Source organism: Thamnophis elegans, chromosome 1 (assembly GCF_009769535.1).
Source record: "Thamnophis elegans isolate rThaEle1 chromosome 1, rThaEle1.pri, whole genome shotgun sequence".
Lineage (NCBI taxonomy): Eukaryota > Metazoa > Chordata > Lepidosauria > Squamata > Colubridae > Thamnophis > Thamnophis elegans.
The window spans coordinates 114,234,964-114,254,544 of record NC_045541.1 but is presented as its reverse complement, the minus strand read 5'-3'; the positions used below and the strand labels follow the sequence as shown (position 1 = coordinate 114,254,544).

The window sequence follows — 19,581 nt, the reverse complement described above, 5'->3', positions numbered from 1 at the left end:
CAATCCATGAGTTCATCAGGTATGAGCTCTTCATTTAATTCCTGCTTAATCTGAACTCTTCTAAATCTCCTGAACTTCAACTCCCATGATTCCCAAAGGATTGGGCAAATAAAAATCACAGTTACTTGAAGAGGTCAAAACAACTCCTTCCTCTTAAATCTTTTCCTCGTACTTTTCATTATTTAGAAATTCACCAAACAATAAAACAATTTTCAACAGTTACAATACTCAACTGTGTCTTCTAAAAAATAATAAGATAAATTGTTAATACTCAGTAGTGAACCTCTAAAGGATCAAGGAATTTCATTAAAAGAGCAAACTTTGTGTTTTAAGTACTATGTATTCCCTATTTTATGATCTGGAATATTGAATAGCCTTGAATCATTGTGTATAGATGAAAAAAATCAGAACAAATACAGTATAACAACTAATTCTTGTTTTACATATAGAAACCAGCCCAAGGAATATAGTAATTAGATGAGATATTTATTTATATTCTCACACTGTAAAAGTCAATATTGAATTAGTATATGTCATCACTTTGCTCTTGACTCTTAGTGAACATGTAAAGTTTCTCCATGATGATTCGTTCCTAACCTGGTCTTACAATGGTGGGCTCATTGCTGCTCCACCTTGCTGTTGGTCATCCTCTTCTATTCTTTTCTTCTACTATTCCCAACCTTCTCCAGGGATCTAGGTGTTGATGTGACTGACACAATCAAAGGCCTTTCTATAATTCAATAAAGCTCATAATGACTCTTTTGGGGGGATTGTTTTTTTGGCTTTCTTACCATAGATTATCACTAGTTTGCTTCAACCTCCTGATGCATCTGTGTAGCTGATGCGTTTAGATTTTCTATTAAAGTTCTCCAGCTCTATGAAATATAGAGAAACTCCAGCTTTATGAAACAAATGCAACTCTTTGCATCTCCCTGCCTAAAGTCCACAACTTAACAAACTGCATTATGAAGCAGAAATCCAGGACCAGAATGAGGTCTTGCATGCGGGGAAGACTTTAACGAGGAATTCCCTTTTTAAAATCAAATCTCTAGACATAGAAAGAATTTTTGGGGAGGAAAATTCAAGAAATAAAAGAAAGGAAGGCAGAACTTTGCAAATAAACTTAGTACGGTCAGTCACCCTAACTTATTTAGTTACGTATTACTCACTTGAACAGCTCATGATTTTTTGCACCCATTGGAACAAGATAATGTGAACACTTGGTTGCTGTTAGCCAGGTTTTCATTGCTGTTGCTGCTTCCTTTTATTTATCTTCCTTTCTTGTTAACTGGCACCCTTGGTTCCATAGAAAGTTCCAGGCTGTAAGTTAGCATCTTTGGGAAGACTGACTTCTGCTTTGGTAATCAAGCAAAATACTCTACTGCTGATATGTCAATAAATTATGTATAAGCTGAATCTAATATCATTTTTATGCACTGTACTGGTATAACTGGTAAAAACTAGCTAACACCACTATCATTACTACATTAAAAATATACAACAGAGGATTTTTTAAAATTTGGATTTTAATTCATTCAGGGCTCTCAGCAATGGGTTATCTTATTTTAGAGGATGGTGCAGTGTTATTCAGGAAAGTAGAGACTTGTCATATAACTGGTTTGGCTAATCCAAATAAAGGACTTAAAATGGTACATTTATTGCATAGTTCTCCCCTTATTTGAGATATGAGGGTTTTTTCCCACCTCACCAAGATTTAGATAGAGGCTCTTTCAAAATCCTGACCTTCTTGAAGTCTCATTCCTTAAAGGCATTGATCTCATGCTAGGAAAAGACAATAAGTGAGAAGAGATTCTTTCTCCATGTGAGGGCAGGTACAGAATGAATTGGTTTGAGCTAAAATATGGATCTTTCAATAGAGGTGAGGTTCTGGGAAGGATCTGAAAAGGAGGGAAATATCAATAGATGCCCTCCTCAAGTGAGGTGCCCTTGGAGGCAATTTGCTCATTTAAACCATTAGGCAAACCATTAATTTGAGCCTCTTCATATCAAGTATCTTAGTTTTCTTTTAAAGAGTTCTCCTTGGAAAACTCAAGAACAAAATGCTCATTGATTTCTATTTAACATCAGTTTTGTCAGCAGTAATTTGAGATTTATATACAGAATGCTGAGCTAAACTAAAAAGCACTACTTTGGCCTGCATCCCAGGATTAATTAGAATATGTAATGAGAGAGAAGTGAGCTATTCCTAGGAAAAAGATCTTTCAAACCATAGGTTAATCAAATGGCCTTAGTCATTCATCCTTGGCTTCCAAAGCTCACTGCTTAATCTCCTCTCCCCACAGCTATTTAGGAATTATTAGCCCAAAGTCATAAAACTTGTGTCCAGGAAATCTTAAACCTTGAAATCTTAAACCTATTCAAAAATATCAGCAGTGTTTTGAACACAAGACAACTTTCTCTGAAAGACTTGCTACTATTATGCAAGTTGGAAGATCTAATTCATGCTCAATGTCTGCAGTGCAGTGTAAACTTATTCAAGTCAGCATGATCAACTTCTAAATGAGACCAGATCAATATGAAAAGATTGTATCCTAATCATATATTTCTGATATTTTTCCTTCTGGCTAAAACTGAACAAAACTGAAATTGGTTGATTTTCAAAGTGTTTTTGATTTTTTTTGCTTTTTAGTATAAATTAACATAAAGTTAATTTAAAGATGACTATTTATGAACATGATCATATAATTTCATAATGAGAAATGATTTCCACATATTTTCATAGTTATGCATCATTTCAAAGTCTGTGCCATTTTCCTAGCTCATATTCCATCTTGATATACCCTAAGTGTTTTTGAAGACTTTGTGGAAATGACCAGACAGATGTCTTCTTCCATCATGACATTTTTCCTATCCTGCACAGAGAAGGCTGTCAACTTTGATTTCATTCTGCTAACAGCTGAAGACATGATCATTCACTCGTGTTGTTTATTATGGAATAGCTGAATTGACTGTATGATGATATAATTTATTTTGCTGCAGCATGCTGAATTTTTTATGCTGTTGTGTTTTTTCTATAATTCCAAATGAACTTTTATTCTTTTTGTGCCCTGCTCTTATAGCTCCATTAATCAGCAGACTAAAAATATTTTGAAATAAAAATGGGCCAGGATATAATTCAGAACAATGTCATATTGAGAGTTTGGTGGAAGCATAAAAATAATGCATTCAATGTACTGCTGAATTTGACCTTCTCCTTAGTGTTCTTCAGATATCTTTAATCAACATTCTGAAAATTTCGAATCAAGCTGGCTAGAAATCCTGAAGGCTAGATTGCTTTAAGCAGTATCATCCAATTATCATTTAACTCAAATTCCCTTTTCATTATATTATCTATCAGAAGGATTATAAATGAAGTGATGAACTTTCCAAAGCTCTGATACAGTACTGTATTTTTTAATTCATTAAAAAAAAACAAAGGAAAGTCACTCTCTAAACACACTTAGCAATACAGAAATACTTTGCTATTGCCTTGTTCTCAGAATTTTTCTCCCTTAATTTCCCCGCTTAGCCATAGTCCCAAGAATACAAATCTTAGCCAGCTTTTTCAATTCAGCCAGAGTTCAACAGGTGCAGTCATCTGCTATAATTTGCAGCTCCTTACCCCCTAAAGTTGTAAAAATTCTAGAAATTTTAAGGCCATATCATTTTTTTCTAAACAAATAGAGGGAAACTAAAATAGTATAACATTTATTTTGCATTCTTCTTTGATCTAAGTTGACTTTTCTACTTGAAGAACACAAATTCTAATGTTTATACTTAATTTACTAATAGGCAGTGGTGGGTTGCAGGCGGTATGCCCTGGTACAGGTGTACCGGAGCCAGCCCAGAGCACTAGATACCGTTCCGGTATGGTGCTTCAGAGGGCCCACCCGCCCACCCTCCCTTCTTATTGTCCTTTTACATCTTCAGCGCTTCTGCGCACATGCACAGCGCATACAGCGCCTGCGCGATGCTCTGCTGAGCAGCTGGAGCATTGCAGAGGCTCTCAGAAGCGTCATGACACATGCGCGTGCTGCACGCATCCACGTGGACGCCAGCAAGCCTGTTCCAACCATACCAGTTGGAACAAAATCTGCAACCCACCACTACTAATAGGTTATGATGGCTGTTACCTTTATTAAATGTTCAAGTATAATTTATTCAGATAATTTTCTTTACTAAATAAGTCAATTTTAAAAATATTTTAATATATTGCTTCCCACAGATGGTAACAGTACTTCTGATTTTTTTCCATAAATACAGAGTTATGTATTATGGTCTTCCAAGGTAGTTTTTTGTTTTTAAGAATTAACAAAAAAAGAGCGGGGACAACATTTATTACAGGTACAGTATGTTTTGACTTCAATTACAAACTTTTAGGACTTTTTTAAAAAAGAAAATTAATGCCTCTATCAACAAATTCTGTCTTTCTGCAGCTGAAACTTCATATTCATCTCATTGATAGGCTTTGGATTGTGAAAATTGTTTCCGCAAATTAAGATAAGCTTTCCTATTCTTACACTGAATAGTCCTAAGTATGGAAGGTATCCAGCTCTCTCAATTCCTGGCAAATAGATAGGGAAGAAATGGAGGCAGTGCCAGATTTTATTTTCCTGGGCTCCAAGATCACCGCAGATGAGAACTGCAGCCAAGAAATTAAAAGAGGCTTGCTCCTGGGGAGGAAAGCTATGGCAAATCTAGACAGCATACGAAAAAGCAGAGACACCACCCTGCCAACAAAAGTGTGTATAGTCAAGGCTATGGTTTTCCCAGTTGCAATATATGGCTGTGAAAGTTGGAGCATAAGGAAGACTGAGTGCCAAAGAATTGAGGCCTTTGAACTATGGTGCTGGAGAAGACTCCTGAGAGTCCTTAGGACTGCAAGGTGACAAAACCGGTCAGTCCTAGAGGTGATCAACCCTGACTGCTCTTTAGAAGGCCAGTTCCTGAAGATGAAACTCAAATACTTTGGCCACCTAATGAGAAAGTAGGACTCACTGGAAAAGAGCCTAATGCTGGGAAAGTTTGAGGGCAAAAGAAGAAAGGACGACAGAGAATGAGGTGGCTGGATGAAGTCACCGAAGCAGTAGGTGTGAGTTTAAATGAACTCCAGAGGATGGTAGAGGACAGGAAGGCATGGAGAAACATTGTCCATGAGGTCGCAAAGGGTGGGAACTAACAACAAGAACGGAAGGTATATAAAGAAAATATATTGGATATATTAGCACCCTGTGTCATTCTTTATTCTAAAAGAAAATAATTAAAGTTTCCATTCTCCTTCCCTTTTTCATTTTCCCTTTTTTAAAAAAACAACAACGAATAGCTTCAGGGGGAAAAGTCAAGAATTTTTTTTTCATTGCTTCTCCCTGAGCACTTACTCTAATTCCCCTTCAGCTGCCTATTTCCAACAATAATTGTTGGGTAGCACAAGCCAAAACATACATACATAGTTGTAAATAATTATTTCCTTAATACAATCCTATGTTTCCTACTCAGTTGCACAGGGATGTGCTTTACAATAAAAGTATTTAAAAGAACAAAATTAAAATTAAAACAATGGAAATTACGTTTGTTTTAAACATGGGAGGGAAGATGGAGGGAAGAAGAATGCAACAGAATCATTCATCCAGTTTATCCAGAGAAATCTTGGGGAAAATTTCAGGAGTAGCCCAAAAGATGCAACTGTAAGTATCTCATGAATTTTAAGGAAGGTGCACTGTGCTATCTGATTTCCTATAGCTCTTTAATAAAGACTACCTGTTTTCTGTAGCATTCAATTAGATCTATTTATAGGTGGACCTTCACATTGGATCCATAGTAATATCCTGTTCTCTTCCAATATTTCAGGCAAGAAGTCAAATGCAAAAATCTAGTTATACCAGTATCTCCACTTACAGCCTTTATATTAATGCCATTTCCATTATTTTTGCTTCTTGGTGTTCATTTCAAATCATATGGACAAATCTATAGATACTTAAAGGAGTATTGTTTGCCTGCCTTATAAAGTATTCAGTGAATGTTGTGTGGCAGGGGGAAGGATTTAAAATGGAATAAGTAATGGGGGGGGGATCATTTTCTGTACTTCCATCATTTTCCAGTCAAAAAACACTCCTGCTTGAAATCCCTTGGGGACACTCATCAAACTAATGCATCTCAATTTAAGCTTATTTTACAGGTCAGTGGCTTTTACTCCGCATGTCTGTTTTTAGAACTCCCAGAAAAGGAACAGCTACTACTCACCCAAGGCAACTCAGTGTCCCTGGAACTAAGACCATATTCTGACTCATAAAAAGAACAAATTCTCACCCAGCTGATACCTAGGATTAATTTCTTGCTAGAATTTTGACTGTGCTAAGGCCAAGTTATTGCACCTTACTGCGTAACTGACTGATTCCTTAATCTGTTATTTCAAAGATCTCACTGTGGTCATCCTAACATTTTCTATTCCCATTTTTTGCAATCTACTTTACCTAGGTCAAACTTTTTTTTCAGCGTGGTGCTCACAGGCTAGTCAATAACCAACTTGTGAAGGTCATGTGGGTACCGGAGAGTAGGTCCTTTCAGTTGTGACATACACCTTTATAATTCTTTGAACAGGAATTACAATAGCATCTCCATCGATAGACTGTAAATGAACAATTTGGATGTTTTTATTCCAGTCAGCTTAGGGGGAGGTATAGTTTAACCAAACGTGCAACAAACTTCTGTTATTGTAGCCAGTCTCAATAAAAAATAGTTTTAGCCTTTTTATGGAATTGATTTTCTGCTCTAGTCTACCTAGTGAAGCTAAGATCATAATCAAATGTGATATGATAGTGTTTGTAGTGCTGTAGTAAGCTCTGTGCTGTTGTTTTTACTCCTGTTAGAAATTATTATTTTAATAATATTGAGGTTAGTGATTTTATGTATATTACCTTACTTTACAGGATTCAGCTTTAAAGGCCCTTTTAAAAAATAGGAAATAAGAAAATAAAGCAAAGTAATTATATATTGCCTTCAGAACAACATACTCCTATCATCCTCCTTCTGCTAAGGACAAGTTAAAGTTTACTCTAAAACAGCATATGTCTTGAGAGAGAAAAGCACACAACTAGAGCAGAATAAATACCCAAGCACAATGCATAATTTATTATTCTTAAAATTTACTAATATATTGTCTGACAACAATTCAAGGACTTTGTAGAATTATAATTCTAGAGGTAGACCCAAAGTTAAATATATGAATATAACCGAAATGTTCAGCTTTTGAGGTTCCTGATATTAATTATGTACAATAAATCTCTGTTTATCTAGTGTCCTATCAGTGAAATATCTTGACTGACTAGATCAACCTTCTATCTTTTCTCTTCCAGATGTAGTAGATTTCAATTCAAATCATTAATGAAATCCAGCATGGCATTCCATATTTTCTGGAATATATGAAGTTGGTCTTTCACAGATGGCCAGCACTTCTGAAATGTTTACTTACTGTTCCCAAAATGATTACTATGGGTGTGTAAGGAGAAAGTAAACGTACAGTATGTTGTTGTGCCTAGCAACTATGACAGCCTTTGGCAATACTTACCCACCCCAGTTTATCTACAACTTTTCTTAGGTAGGTGACCATATAAAACCTGTGATATGAGCCATTAATCATTTTTTATTTACTAAAAACAACTGTGAGGCACAGATATTCTTATGTAAGCAAGGATTTTAAATGCTAGAGCATAGGACCTAACAAATACTAAACAGGCTCTCTGGGAGTCATTTTGGGAATGCAAAGTGAAGACCTTGAAAAGTTGACCAAGACATTCATCTCTACAGGGAGGGAAAATGTGGGGCAGATAAAGAAGAAAAAGGAATAAAGAAATTGTCTAACTGCTCCTGGTGCATTTTTTAATACAAAACAAAGTTTGTTACAGTAATCTATGGAGGTTATGATTAATTCATGTTTCAAGGTAAGGTGAAACCAATTATTTAAATATGAAATCATGCTGTATTTTAAGTAAACGCCATTTGAATCAATTTTAAGTACGGTAAATAACATTTGAATCCAATAACCAAAGACTACTGAAACTCAGCAGGGCTTCCCCAATGTAAATGACAGTTGGTCTTACCTGAACTGTTGTTTTAGGAGGTTTTGCAGGATTAGCCAGGATTGGGTATTGTGATGTCCAATTGGCTTCGAGACAGAGTTAATTTGAAGCCACGCCTCTGTGCTCCTTGCTTCTGGTTCCCAGTTTCAATGAGTCAAGACCATTGCAAAACACCTGAAAACAAGTCATAAGGGAACACACCCTATCCCCTGAACTCCCCCAACCCCTGGACCAACGCTAGGGCAGGAAGCTGGCTAATCCTGCAAAATCTCCTAAAACAACAGTTCAGGTAAGACCAACTGTCATTTTCCGGAGGAATTTTGCAGGATTAGCCAGGATTGGGAAATACCCAAGTTAACGTCCCTCGGGGGGGGCACTATTGGTCCTGGGCTCCTCATGCACTACCACCTGTTGTAACATCCTATGACCAAACGCTGCATCAGCCTATGCAAACACGTCTAACCTGTAGTGCCTGATAAAGGGAGATGAGGACGCCCACGTAACTGCCCTGCAAATCTCCACGATAGGCACCTGTGTGGCCCAGGCCACCGAGTTAGCCGCACTCCTGGTGGAGTGTGCTGTGATGCCCTGGGGCACCGGCAGGTGCTGAACCTCATAGGCCAATGCGATGGCCGGTTTGATACACCTCCCTATAGCCGAGGAGGATACCCTCTTCCCCAGGGAAGATGGATAAAAGGAAATAAAGAGTGCCTCAGACTTCCTCAGGTAAATGCGCAAGGCACACCTGACATCCAGCCAGTGCAAAAGGCGCTTCCTATCATGTGACGGGTCCGGACAAAAATCCGGTAATACCACCTCCTGTGAGTATTTAAGGGAATTAATCTAGGGAATAAAGGTCAGATCCAGTCGCAGGACGACCCGATTATTGTGGAATGTACAAAGATCTGACCTGGAGGGCAACGCCACCAGTTCGGAGATGCGACGGGCTGAGGTGACCGCCACAAGGAACACTACCTTAAGGGTTACGAACTTCAGTCAACCATCCTCAGAGGTTCAAATGGTGCTCCTGTCATTGCTTGGAGAAACACAGTGAGGCTCCATGTCAGAAACCTGTGGACAACCGGAGGACGGAGATTCCCCGCACCCTTCAAAAACCTCTTAATTGCCGAGACCTGGGAAAGTGGAAGGAACCCCTCTCCCCGAATAATCGTGGAGAGGATCGCCACCAGTCTTCTGAGGGTGCCATGTGAGATACCCCTATCCAATCCATCTTGGAGGCACTCCAAGACGTGCGGTACCAAAGCCTCACGAGGATTTGCTCCCGAGACCCGGCACCACTCTGCAAAGATCCGCCAGGTGGAATCATAAATCCTAGTAGTGGAACGCTTGCGTGAAGCCTCAATTGTGGAGATCACCCTCTGTGGAAGTTGGGCGGCCCTTAGGCACTCCCTGGTATAGTGCCTATCCGACTGCCTATCCAATCTCGGAAAATACCTGCTGTGCTGTACCTCCTGATCTGACAGACGATAAGACTGCTTCCAAAAGTAAGGTGCAGATTTTTGCTCTGACTTCTTTGTGGGCGTAGGCATGACCTTATTTTTATTCTTGTCCTCAACGAGGATTGGGTTCACCCGGGTACCGAAAAGGGATCCTCGGAATAAGGTGATGATGTCAGGTGCCACTTTGCCTTGTTCTCCGCTTGCCACCCCCTCAGCCACAGGAGATGTCGGGAGGTCACCGAGGCCACCACTGCCCGTGAGGCATACTTCATGGCATACAGAGTGGCATCCGCAGAGAATTGAGCAACAGCAACCAGCTTGTTGAAATCTTGATGAGTACGCACCTCCTCAGGCGGAATCCTTTCCTGCATGTGTTGTAGCCAAAGGATAGCCGTGCGGCTGAAGAACGACACAGAGGCACCTGCCTTGATGGCCCACGCAGAAGACTGGAATGTTTTACGAAGGGTCAGCTCCGCCTTCTTGTCCTCGGCCTTCAAGTAATCAGCCACATCACTGGACACCATCGTTGACGTGGACGCCAATGCCACCACTGGAGGGTCCACTGTGGGCACCCGCAACGCCTCAGAGAAACTAGATTCCATGTTAAAGAACCTCCTATCATTGCTGCTGGGGTTGGGAAATGTTCCTGGCTTTTCCCACTGCTTTTTAACTACCTCTAGGAACACCTTAGGGGCAGGGATGTCTTCCTTCGCTGGAGGAGGCTCTGAGTAAACTCAATCCTCCAGCTTTTTCTCTGGACCACCCTCCTTGGCACCTGACTTGGCGCCCTCCATCTCACCCAGTTGCACTGTGGCCCTGGCCTTGCGCAACAGTGACTTGAATAAATCCAGAGGAAACAAACCAAAGAATGCTGGTGCCTCAGGTTTTGAGGGATCCTCACCATCAGACATATCTACCTCTCTCTGAACCTGATCCCCCGCCATGGAACCCTCGCTAGCCAGAGAAGGAGAAACAGGCCGACGCACCTCCAAGGGGGAAGGTCTCGACCTGGCCTGAACAGTGGCACCCCCCCTGGGACCTTTGCCACCATTGCAGGATGCACAGACCCTTTCTGTAACCCAGCAGAAATTCCATGTGAAATTGCAGAGGAGATAAACCTCTGAATGCTTGTTGGAAGCTGCTCCATGTCTCTAACGAAGGAATTCTCCTCCTCCTCTTGTGAACAGCCTTCAGACTGTGGAGCCAATGATGGCCTGATGGGACTATCGCCCCTGCCCCCCCTGCACTGAAAAGGATCCCTTAGATAGGGGCCATGTTCCACCATGGAGAGTGGGGGGGAAGGTGAAATGTCCCTGAGATACACTGGGGAATCCCCCCTGTAAGAAGACCTAGACCTGGATCTAATGGCGAGCTACACTTCAAGGGAGAACTAGGCCTACCCCTCTGTTCAGACCTGGCCACCTGCTTTTCCAGGGCCCTGTACCTCCTTTCCTCATTCTTCTGCAAGGCCTTGGAGGATTTTCAAGCTGCTGCAGTTTTTCGCAGTCTCACAGAGGCTGTGGGCCTCACTTGGACCCCACTGGTGGTCCCCTCCCTAGGGGACCATGGGGGGGGGGGGAATCCGGCCTCACTTCTGCCTCTGCCATGGCACCAGGTCAGGGCCCCACCAGGCTCAGCCCACCAGAAACAGCAGCAACCAAAAACAGCTTTCCCCAATCACTCACGGCCTCCACGCGACGAAATCAGCCTCTGGTAGACCTTTCCTGCCCCTTTTGCAAGCCATGCAGCTCCAGGCCTCCTGGTGTCAATCTGGGCCTGCAGGGCCTTGCCACTGCCACCGCTGTAGAAAGGATGGCCAACCAGGAAGGCAGGGATGAAAATGAGGCTTCATAGTAGCCTCTGTCCCAGCCCATGCGGCCTGCAGGAATTGCGGCCCCAAAATGGCTGCTGTAATGGCGTCCTGCCTCTAAAGCCCCAAGAAGCAACTTTTAAATCCTTTACCGGCGGCCAGGAGCAAGGCACACCAAGGGGAGGCTTCCAGGTATCAGAGGGAGGCAAGGGGAAGAAGGCAGGGAGAAGGAATTTGCAGGATGGCACTGGATTGTTTTTGGAAGAATCAGGAACCAAAAGCAACCTTTCTTTCTTCGGCCAGACAGAACCAGAAGCAAGGAGCACAGAGGCGTGGCTTCAAATTAACTCTGTCTTGAGGCCAACTGGACATTGCAATACCCAATCCTGGCTAATCCTGCAAAATTCCTCTGGAAAATAGGACTGAATACTGATCGGATTCAAGTACAATTTCCATTTGCAACCATTTGGATGAGCATGCACTGAAAAAGCATAATTTGTACTACTGGCTTGCTTATTTTTAATTCTACTTTTATTGCTTTATAAGTAAGTCAAAGCATCAAACAAATATAATACTCCTTCCTCCTCTTATTTTCCACACAACTACAACCCTGTACGATGGGTTGAGCTAAGAAAGAGTGACTGACGTGAAGTCACTCAACTGGCTTTCATGCCTAAGGCAGGACTAGAACTCACAGTCACCTGCTTTCTAGCCCAGCCTCTTAACCACTATACCAGACTGGCTCTCTTCATTCCCTATTCCCAAATTCCATTTTTCATAACTGTACAACATTGTTGAAGAGATTAGTGTACTGGCTTCCAGGGAACCAATGATGGACTGGAGATAACCTTAGTAGAATGAGGAACTGGTGAATGGATTGTTGCTTTGGAATTCCTCTACAGGAAAGGGCCAGGACTGCCCTCAAGTGCTCCATACAGTGGCTCCCTGTGAAAAGACTGTAAGACAGTGGTCTCCATTTTGTTTGTTTGCTGGGAATCTGGGAAATGTCATCTTTGCCGAAGCTGCAGTATGAAGTTTTTATGGAGAAAGGATTTACATACTTCCTTTCTTACTCACTATCCACTTGAAAACAGAGCAAGGGACTGTTGTTGCTAAAGAATTTTTGTATAAAAATGGATTAAATGTTGATGGTCTACTTTAACTTTCCAACAAATCCTTTAGCTAACTAAATAAAGATTGGTCAATAAACCAAAGCAAAATACACATGCACTCCAGTTACAGCCATTCATTCAGCGACTGCTTAAAATTATGATGACACTCAACAAAACCAGTTCGTCAATTTCTCACCAATGTAACAACCCCTGAATCATGTGATTGCTGACCTTCTCCATCAGCTTCCCACAATTAGAGTCAATGGGGACACTAATAGGGTAGGTCACTAGATGCTTGGGTAAGTCTCCCCATGGCATTTCCTCATTCACATGCATAGACCCACCAGTGTCTTCCTTCCCCAGCCTCCATGGGCTAACATACTAGCAGGAACTCACCAGCACTGTCCTTCACTAGTCCTTCCTGCACTCACACACATGCACACACAGACACCAGGGCCCTCCTTTCCCAGCCTCCTTGCGTATGTGCCTCACTGTAGCACATGCACCCCCAACTCATGCTCAGCCTGTACACGGCCTCACAGGACTTTTCCCACCCCTCTACCCCATGGGACATCCTCCACTTTCTGCTTAATGACACATGTGTCTTGGGGTTACAACAACAACTGGGATTATCTTGACTGCCATTGCATCGCACTTTATGACTGCACCACTTTGCAACAGAAATCTCAGACTCAATTGTTGTCATAATTTGAGGGCTACGTGTATTAACGGGCAGGTTTTAAAAGAGTTCATGGTTCCTTAATCATCTAGTTCAGAAGCTAGCATAGAAGTTACAAATGACATTTGAATTTCTTACCTTTCGGTAAACAATCATATTTGGAGAACTGTCCTCTTGTTCTGCAGTATCCATGTCACTGGATCCTTGGGCCATGATGAATGCAACTCTTCTCAACCAGACTGCAAAGACAAGAATAGTATACAATAGTAACATATAAGAAAAGCAGCCTATAGAACGAATCCCAAAACCAAATACACAGATATAACAGGCTTTTCAAAATAAAATGTGCTCACCTGCTTTATTCCTGAAATAAATGTGCCCTGTCAACATATTCTATTATATGCTGCCTGAAAGGATTTGATTGCTTTGATTAACAACCCAATTGAAATCATTTTGTTATATGCTACCAAGCAATAATAAGTTTGTGGACTCTGTTACAGTATAGAGTTCTTTTCTTTTGCTTTTAAAAAAAAAACTCTTGGTCATCTTTTAGTGACAAGAAAATCAAGTCCACATCCACACTCTGTTTCCTGGGATTTTTCATAAGAATTCTGCTATTGTGGATGCTACCAGATATCTGTGAAGATTAATGGACAACTTGGTGGAAGAAGCAAAAAGAAAAGAAAAATTACTCAGTGGCAACTTCTAGGATATTATCTTGCTCTGGAGGTGAGCAAACACCCATAATGGCAGACAAAGCAAGCTGATTTGATCAACAGCAGAAGTTGAGAAAGTAGTCACAGCCTTACCACATCTTTGTATCCCACAGTCAACTACAAAGTAAAGCAATAGAAAGAACAGAAAGTGCAAGGATGGCAAAGAAGTGGTCACAGTGGGGGCTCATGAATGTCAACTTTTTGGAAGGAGAAGACACTTAACCTGAACTCTCTTTTTAGCATTTATTTTATTCTCCAAGATAAAATCAAAGCAGAAGGAACTCTCCAGTAAGCGGAAAGAACCCAGGAACTTCTCTTTTCCTTATAGGCAGCCTGCTCTTTTCTTGTACCTCACAAATATTCAACCATTTTGGCCACAAGTCTACGGTTCCCCTCGCTAATCTTCCAAGAAAAACAGAGGCGGGAGGATGGTGACACAATATTTATTGATTTGATTTGATTTATTATATTTCTATGCTGCCCTTTTCCCCGGAGGGGACTCATATCAAGGGTGGGGGATGCCATGTCACCAGCTCAAGTTTTATGACTGATTTTTCAATTTTATACCATAGTTCACAAAAAGGATCGCCAAGTCCAAAAGGCCATCCAGAGACTGAGAAGCAGAATCCAAAAATGAAGACATCCTTCAGAAAATAGAAGTTTTTTCCAGAAAAAGAGGACATGAATGTAGGAGCACTAAACTGTATTAAACTTACAATGAAACAATGAGACACCAAAATGATTTTTTTCTCCCAGACTGCATTGCTAATAGTGATGAGTCCAATAATAAAAATATTTAAATATGCCAGGTGATTACATTTATGTGGAACAAATAAAATTTTAGAAAGATAAAGTACTGATGGGAAATTAAGAAAGTTAATAACAATCTGCATCTTCCTTCATAATCAATGAAACACCAATCTTTTAAAAGAGATCCAGAAAATTAAAACGTGATACTTTTAATGTGTATTGTAGATAATTGGGATAAAGATACTATCTCAGTTGTAATCAAGCATACAGGACAGTGTACCATTCAATAATGAAGAAATGTAGCCGCTACTACTCCAATCAATAATAGCTCTAATATCTTAACAGTGAATCTATACTTCATCTCTTAGCACACTGAACTCACAATTATTTCATGCAGTCAGGCAATAAAATGGGGCGGGGGGACATTTCAGAAAGAGGCATTGTGGAGGCTGCAGTGTGCCAGCGTTTCCCAGGTCTGGCTAAATTACCCAAAATTGGGTAAAATGATTTCTCGTTGGGTAACAACATACAAACCCATGAATGGTTTTGCAGAGCAAATGACTGAGCTTAGGTCAATGCAGAACGTTATTTGAAGAAAAGAATATTTGGCGTATTTACTGTTAACATTTTACAATGAATGTCCTGTAGTAGCTGGGGAGGCCATGATGCAATTATTGCTGTTTCAAAGTTCCTGCACAGTGTGTGAAGTAGGATTTTTCACTCTTGCCTTCGTAACAAAACGTGACTGTTTGCTGAACTACAAAAATGGTTTGGGGTAATTGGATTTGGATTTAGATTTTATTATATTTATATGCCGCCCTTTTCCCCCCGAAAGGGGACTCAGGGCGGCTCACAATTTAAATCAGGGAAGGGGAGTAACCAAGGAAAAAAGTTGGAAATATGCCATATGCCCTGGATTTAACCAAATATCATAGTGACAGTACAAAATACTTGAATATATTGGTCACTGCTGAAAAAGATGGAAAGCAGGTTTTTCTTTTCAAGGAAAAATCTTGCAAAAGTGACTGTACTAGACATGCTCGCAGTGAGCCATTTCCATTATATTACTGCTTAAGCAGAAATAGGTCCTCTTTGAATTATATCGAGAAGAAGCACAAAACAAAAATGCCCAATTAAATATTTAACAATAGATGTTAATTCCCATGCAATATAAAACCAACAAATTACTTCTACTCCAGAATATCAGAATACAACATGTATTAAACTCTGTCATGACTGCATGCATGCCTAATTAGAGGAATGGGGGAAGGTAAAAGGGAACATTTAATATTTTTGCTAAAAAGCAAAACCTTGGAAAAAGAAATCAGTCTGTAACTAATAATTGTTGCATCATTTATCTAGAAGATGCAAAAAAATGAGCTCTATTATTTTATGCCTGAAGATAAGGATGTTTAAATAAATCAGAGTATTTTTTCATGCAATCTTATACATGAATATTTATGAGACAGTTTCACTGTGTTCAATGGGACTTTCTCATAGCTTAGGATATCTAATTAATGAACTCGGTAAGACTTCATTTTGAATAGACATAGAATTGTACTTGGTTATTTTTAATACCCAGTAAACTATCACTGGGCAGTGATTTAGGTTCAAAAGGCAAAAAGAGATTTGAAGTTGACATTGGTCATACATTCACTGTTGGAAAGAGGTTAAAGCAGTCTGTCCTCATCTAGGGTTTTGCAAGTGGGAGGCAGTCCTGCAAAAGGAAAATATGCATTTGTCTTAAGGTGTAACCAACAGGCACTATATGTTCACCCAGACATGTTCCAAATCTCATTATGTCCTTCAAATCCAGATCCCTATGAAGCAATTTAATTAAAAACAGGACATAAAAATGTGCTTGCAAAAGATTATATAAACTTCTCTTCAAATTCAACTGCCCTAACTATAGCAACTCATAACAAATTGCATTAAGAACTGGAATGGAATTATGCAGAAAGATGCACATCTGACAGAATATAAGTAGATTGCACTTATTATGATTCAGTCAGGTAAATTGCTTCTATCCATGGAAATATGGACTAAGGTGAAAAAAATAGAGTGGCTTGGAATATGCTCAAAACACATGCTAAGTTGACATGAGAGTTGGGGCAATTTGACAAAATATTTTCCTCCCAAAGAGATTTCCCACTTGAGCAACAGGTGTTGGAAACTGGGGCTAAAGTTCCATTTCTATTATTAACATTCTATATGGACCCTTTCTATAATATGAAGATTATTCAAACCTGTGTAAATGAAATAAGTGTTATTATAGATCAGAAACGGCAGAACAAATAAATGATTATTCCAGCTCAAATTTCTCTACCATTTTGTTTTGTGGAAGCAGACTGGAATTACCACAACCCATCATAAAACAATACATGGATAAAAGCTGCTTCAAATGTTGTTTCCCTCCAAGCTACTATTTCTGTATGTTTGGATGACAATTCTTGTCATCTTCACCTGGCAAGCCTCGAGAATGAGTAAAACTGTGCTGGTCCTGTAGAAGAGCAACCATCCTGAGATACAAAAACCCTGCTAGTTTTCCATAAGCGACTGGAGACTTGGTTTTCCTCCTGGGTATAGGCCAATAGGTGTGGTCAGCTCTAATATATGTGCTGTCCCAGGCATATATGTTTAATTTTTGTTGGTTATTTGTTGCTGTATTAACTGGATATTACTCAGCAGTGTTGCATAGCCATTGGCAATACAATTGAATAAACGAATATACACATTTGTGCCAAACAGATTGGGAGGGATTGCTTTAACCTTTCATGTTTGAAGAGTTCACCTTCACATTCAAAGGACTACTATTAAAAGCAATATTTTATGAGAAAATTTTCTTTACTTGCCATGGTAGGTATCATAGAATCATACATCTGGAAGGGACATTGGAGGTCTTGTATGAGAACTGGATGTGGTACTCAAAATGTGGCCTCACCAGTGAAATATAGAACAGTGCTATCACTTCCCATGATCCTGATGTTATCCCTCTGTTGATGCAGCCTAGGACTATGTTGGCTTTTTTGGCAGCTGCAGCACACTGCTGACTCATACTTAAGCAGTATCCACCAGAACTCCTACAACCATCTCACAATTTTGAACTAAGTACTGCTTATCCAGTACCCGTGCATCTGATTTTTCCTTCCATAAATGTAGGTCCTCGCTTTTCTCATCACTGAACTACATCCTGTTGGATATTTTCTTCAAGTTTATTCCTTGGATGAATGACATGCTTTGGGCACTAAAAATATAATCCTAAAGGATATTATCAACAATTCAAGATATATCCCAATGGCCCCATTTGAAATGGCAGTGCATACCCTACTTTAATCCTCATCAGGTGTAAAAACAAAAATCAACAACAGTGAAACCCCTTTTATCACTAATGATCTCAAATGAATTTATCAATACAGTTTAGGATGACTGGATTTATAGTTCTACACAATTTACCTGCAGAACCTAAGCAAGAGAGATTAGAATGCTTCCGATCGATCTTAGGAAGGTCCAACTACCAAGGATTCTAACAGGGAAGTTAATCCTTGGGGAATGATTATTCCAATTTGTGTGAATAACACTTTAAGCCATCTCTGAAGGACAGGAGGGAAATGACAATTATTTATAAGGGATATATTTCAGAAAGAATGGCTGGTCAGGTGATATTAACTAGGATGTATAATTGAGTCCAGTGGGACTCTATGGGATTGATTTTACCTACTTGTTTTTTCTTCAGCTATTGTGTCTTCCCATGTTTTATCTCCAAGTCAGAGCATTGGTCCATCTATCTACCCTAGTCCTGCTTAAGATAAATTTTTTAGGGCTTCAATTGGGATCTTTCTCTGCCTTTACCTGAATTATTAAAATAGTTATTTAAACCAACTGTGCTTCAATAGAATGCTAAAAAAATTAAAGACTAATAAAAAGACCTCAAAATAAATAGAAGAGCAAAAACCACAAAATTATACAAGAGCAAGTATAACCTAATCTGTGAGCATATAAACACTAATTTGTAAACTTTAGGAAACAGGTGAGATTTCAAGTGCCCATCTTTAATATTTGTATCCAAATGGTCATATTCATTTATTCCATTAGGAATTATTTTATTAACATATCTAAAACTGGAGACCAAACATAAGTAAAACAGTACTTCATGAAAGGCTTCTTTGTTAGTGTGTTAATTTTTCAACCAAATCTATTTTTAATACTTTTCAGTTCCATTTATCCAAATTAATATGTATTTTAAGTTTGAATATTCTAATTTTATGCTAGAACTTTGTGAAATCTAACAAATAACCTGATTTAAATTAAGCAGTTTCATTCTCTACCAGAAAAGAAACCTCTCTCTCTTTTTCTCTCCCTCCCTCCCCCCCCCCCTCTCTCTTACAACTAAAGAATTGTTATGTCACTATATTGCTTCATCTCTAGTCAATTCTGCATTAAACCTATGGTTTAATTGTCATCTTATTCATTAATCTTCTATTTATGACTTCAAATACTGTTGCTAAGGTGATGTTTACGCAGAGCATTGGGTAACAAGAGAAATGCCTAGCTTTTGTGTATTCACTATTATCTGTATGCTTCAAAATTATCTACCACACAGTATATACATATACAGTAGTCAGAAGCAAATTTGTTTCCCAGAACTAAGCTTGATCATCACTTACAAAACCAACTGCTAGAATGTTTATTCTTAACTGAATAAAATAAAATATTCAGTTGGAAAGGAACATACCTAACTCCCAAGCCTGACTACAGATTTTATTTGACATGACAACTTGTCATTTCAAAATAGGACTTGAAGGTTCGCTGATGTTGTGAGTCTGACATTTGTAAGAAAACAGGACTGAGAATATTAGCTTTCCTGTACTCTATCCAGATTTTCAGTATCAGTTTGTAGCCTAATAAAATTGCAGTTGCTTATTTCTTGTGTGAAATCATCTTCCCTTGAGGAATCACTCCTGTTTCAGAAAATGAACTGA

The 19,581-nt window shown here is 39.5% G+C and overlaps 1 protein-coding gene across 1 annotated transcript in view; it reads right to left on the bottom strand.

Annotated features, from left to right (window-relative positions):
• Nucleotides 1-19,581, bottom strand: part of RGS6 (regulator of G protein signaling 6) — a 253,325-nt gene that overhangs the window by 226,145 nt on the left and 7,599 nt on the right. Inside the window, exon 2 of the mRNA XM_032235282.1 lies at nt 13,275-13,375. Coding sequence (XP_032091173.1) covers nt 13,275-13,349 — 75 coding nt within the window. The 5' untranslated portion in view covers nt 13,350-13,375. The remainder of the gene's footprint in view (nt 1-13,274; nt 13,376-19,581) is intronic.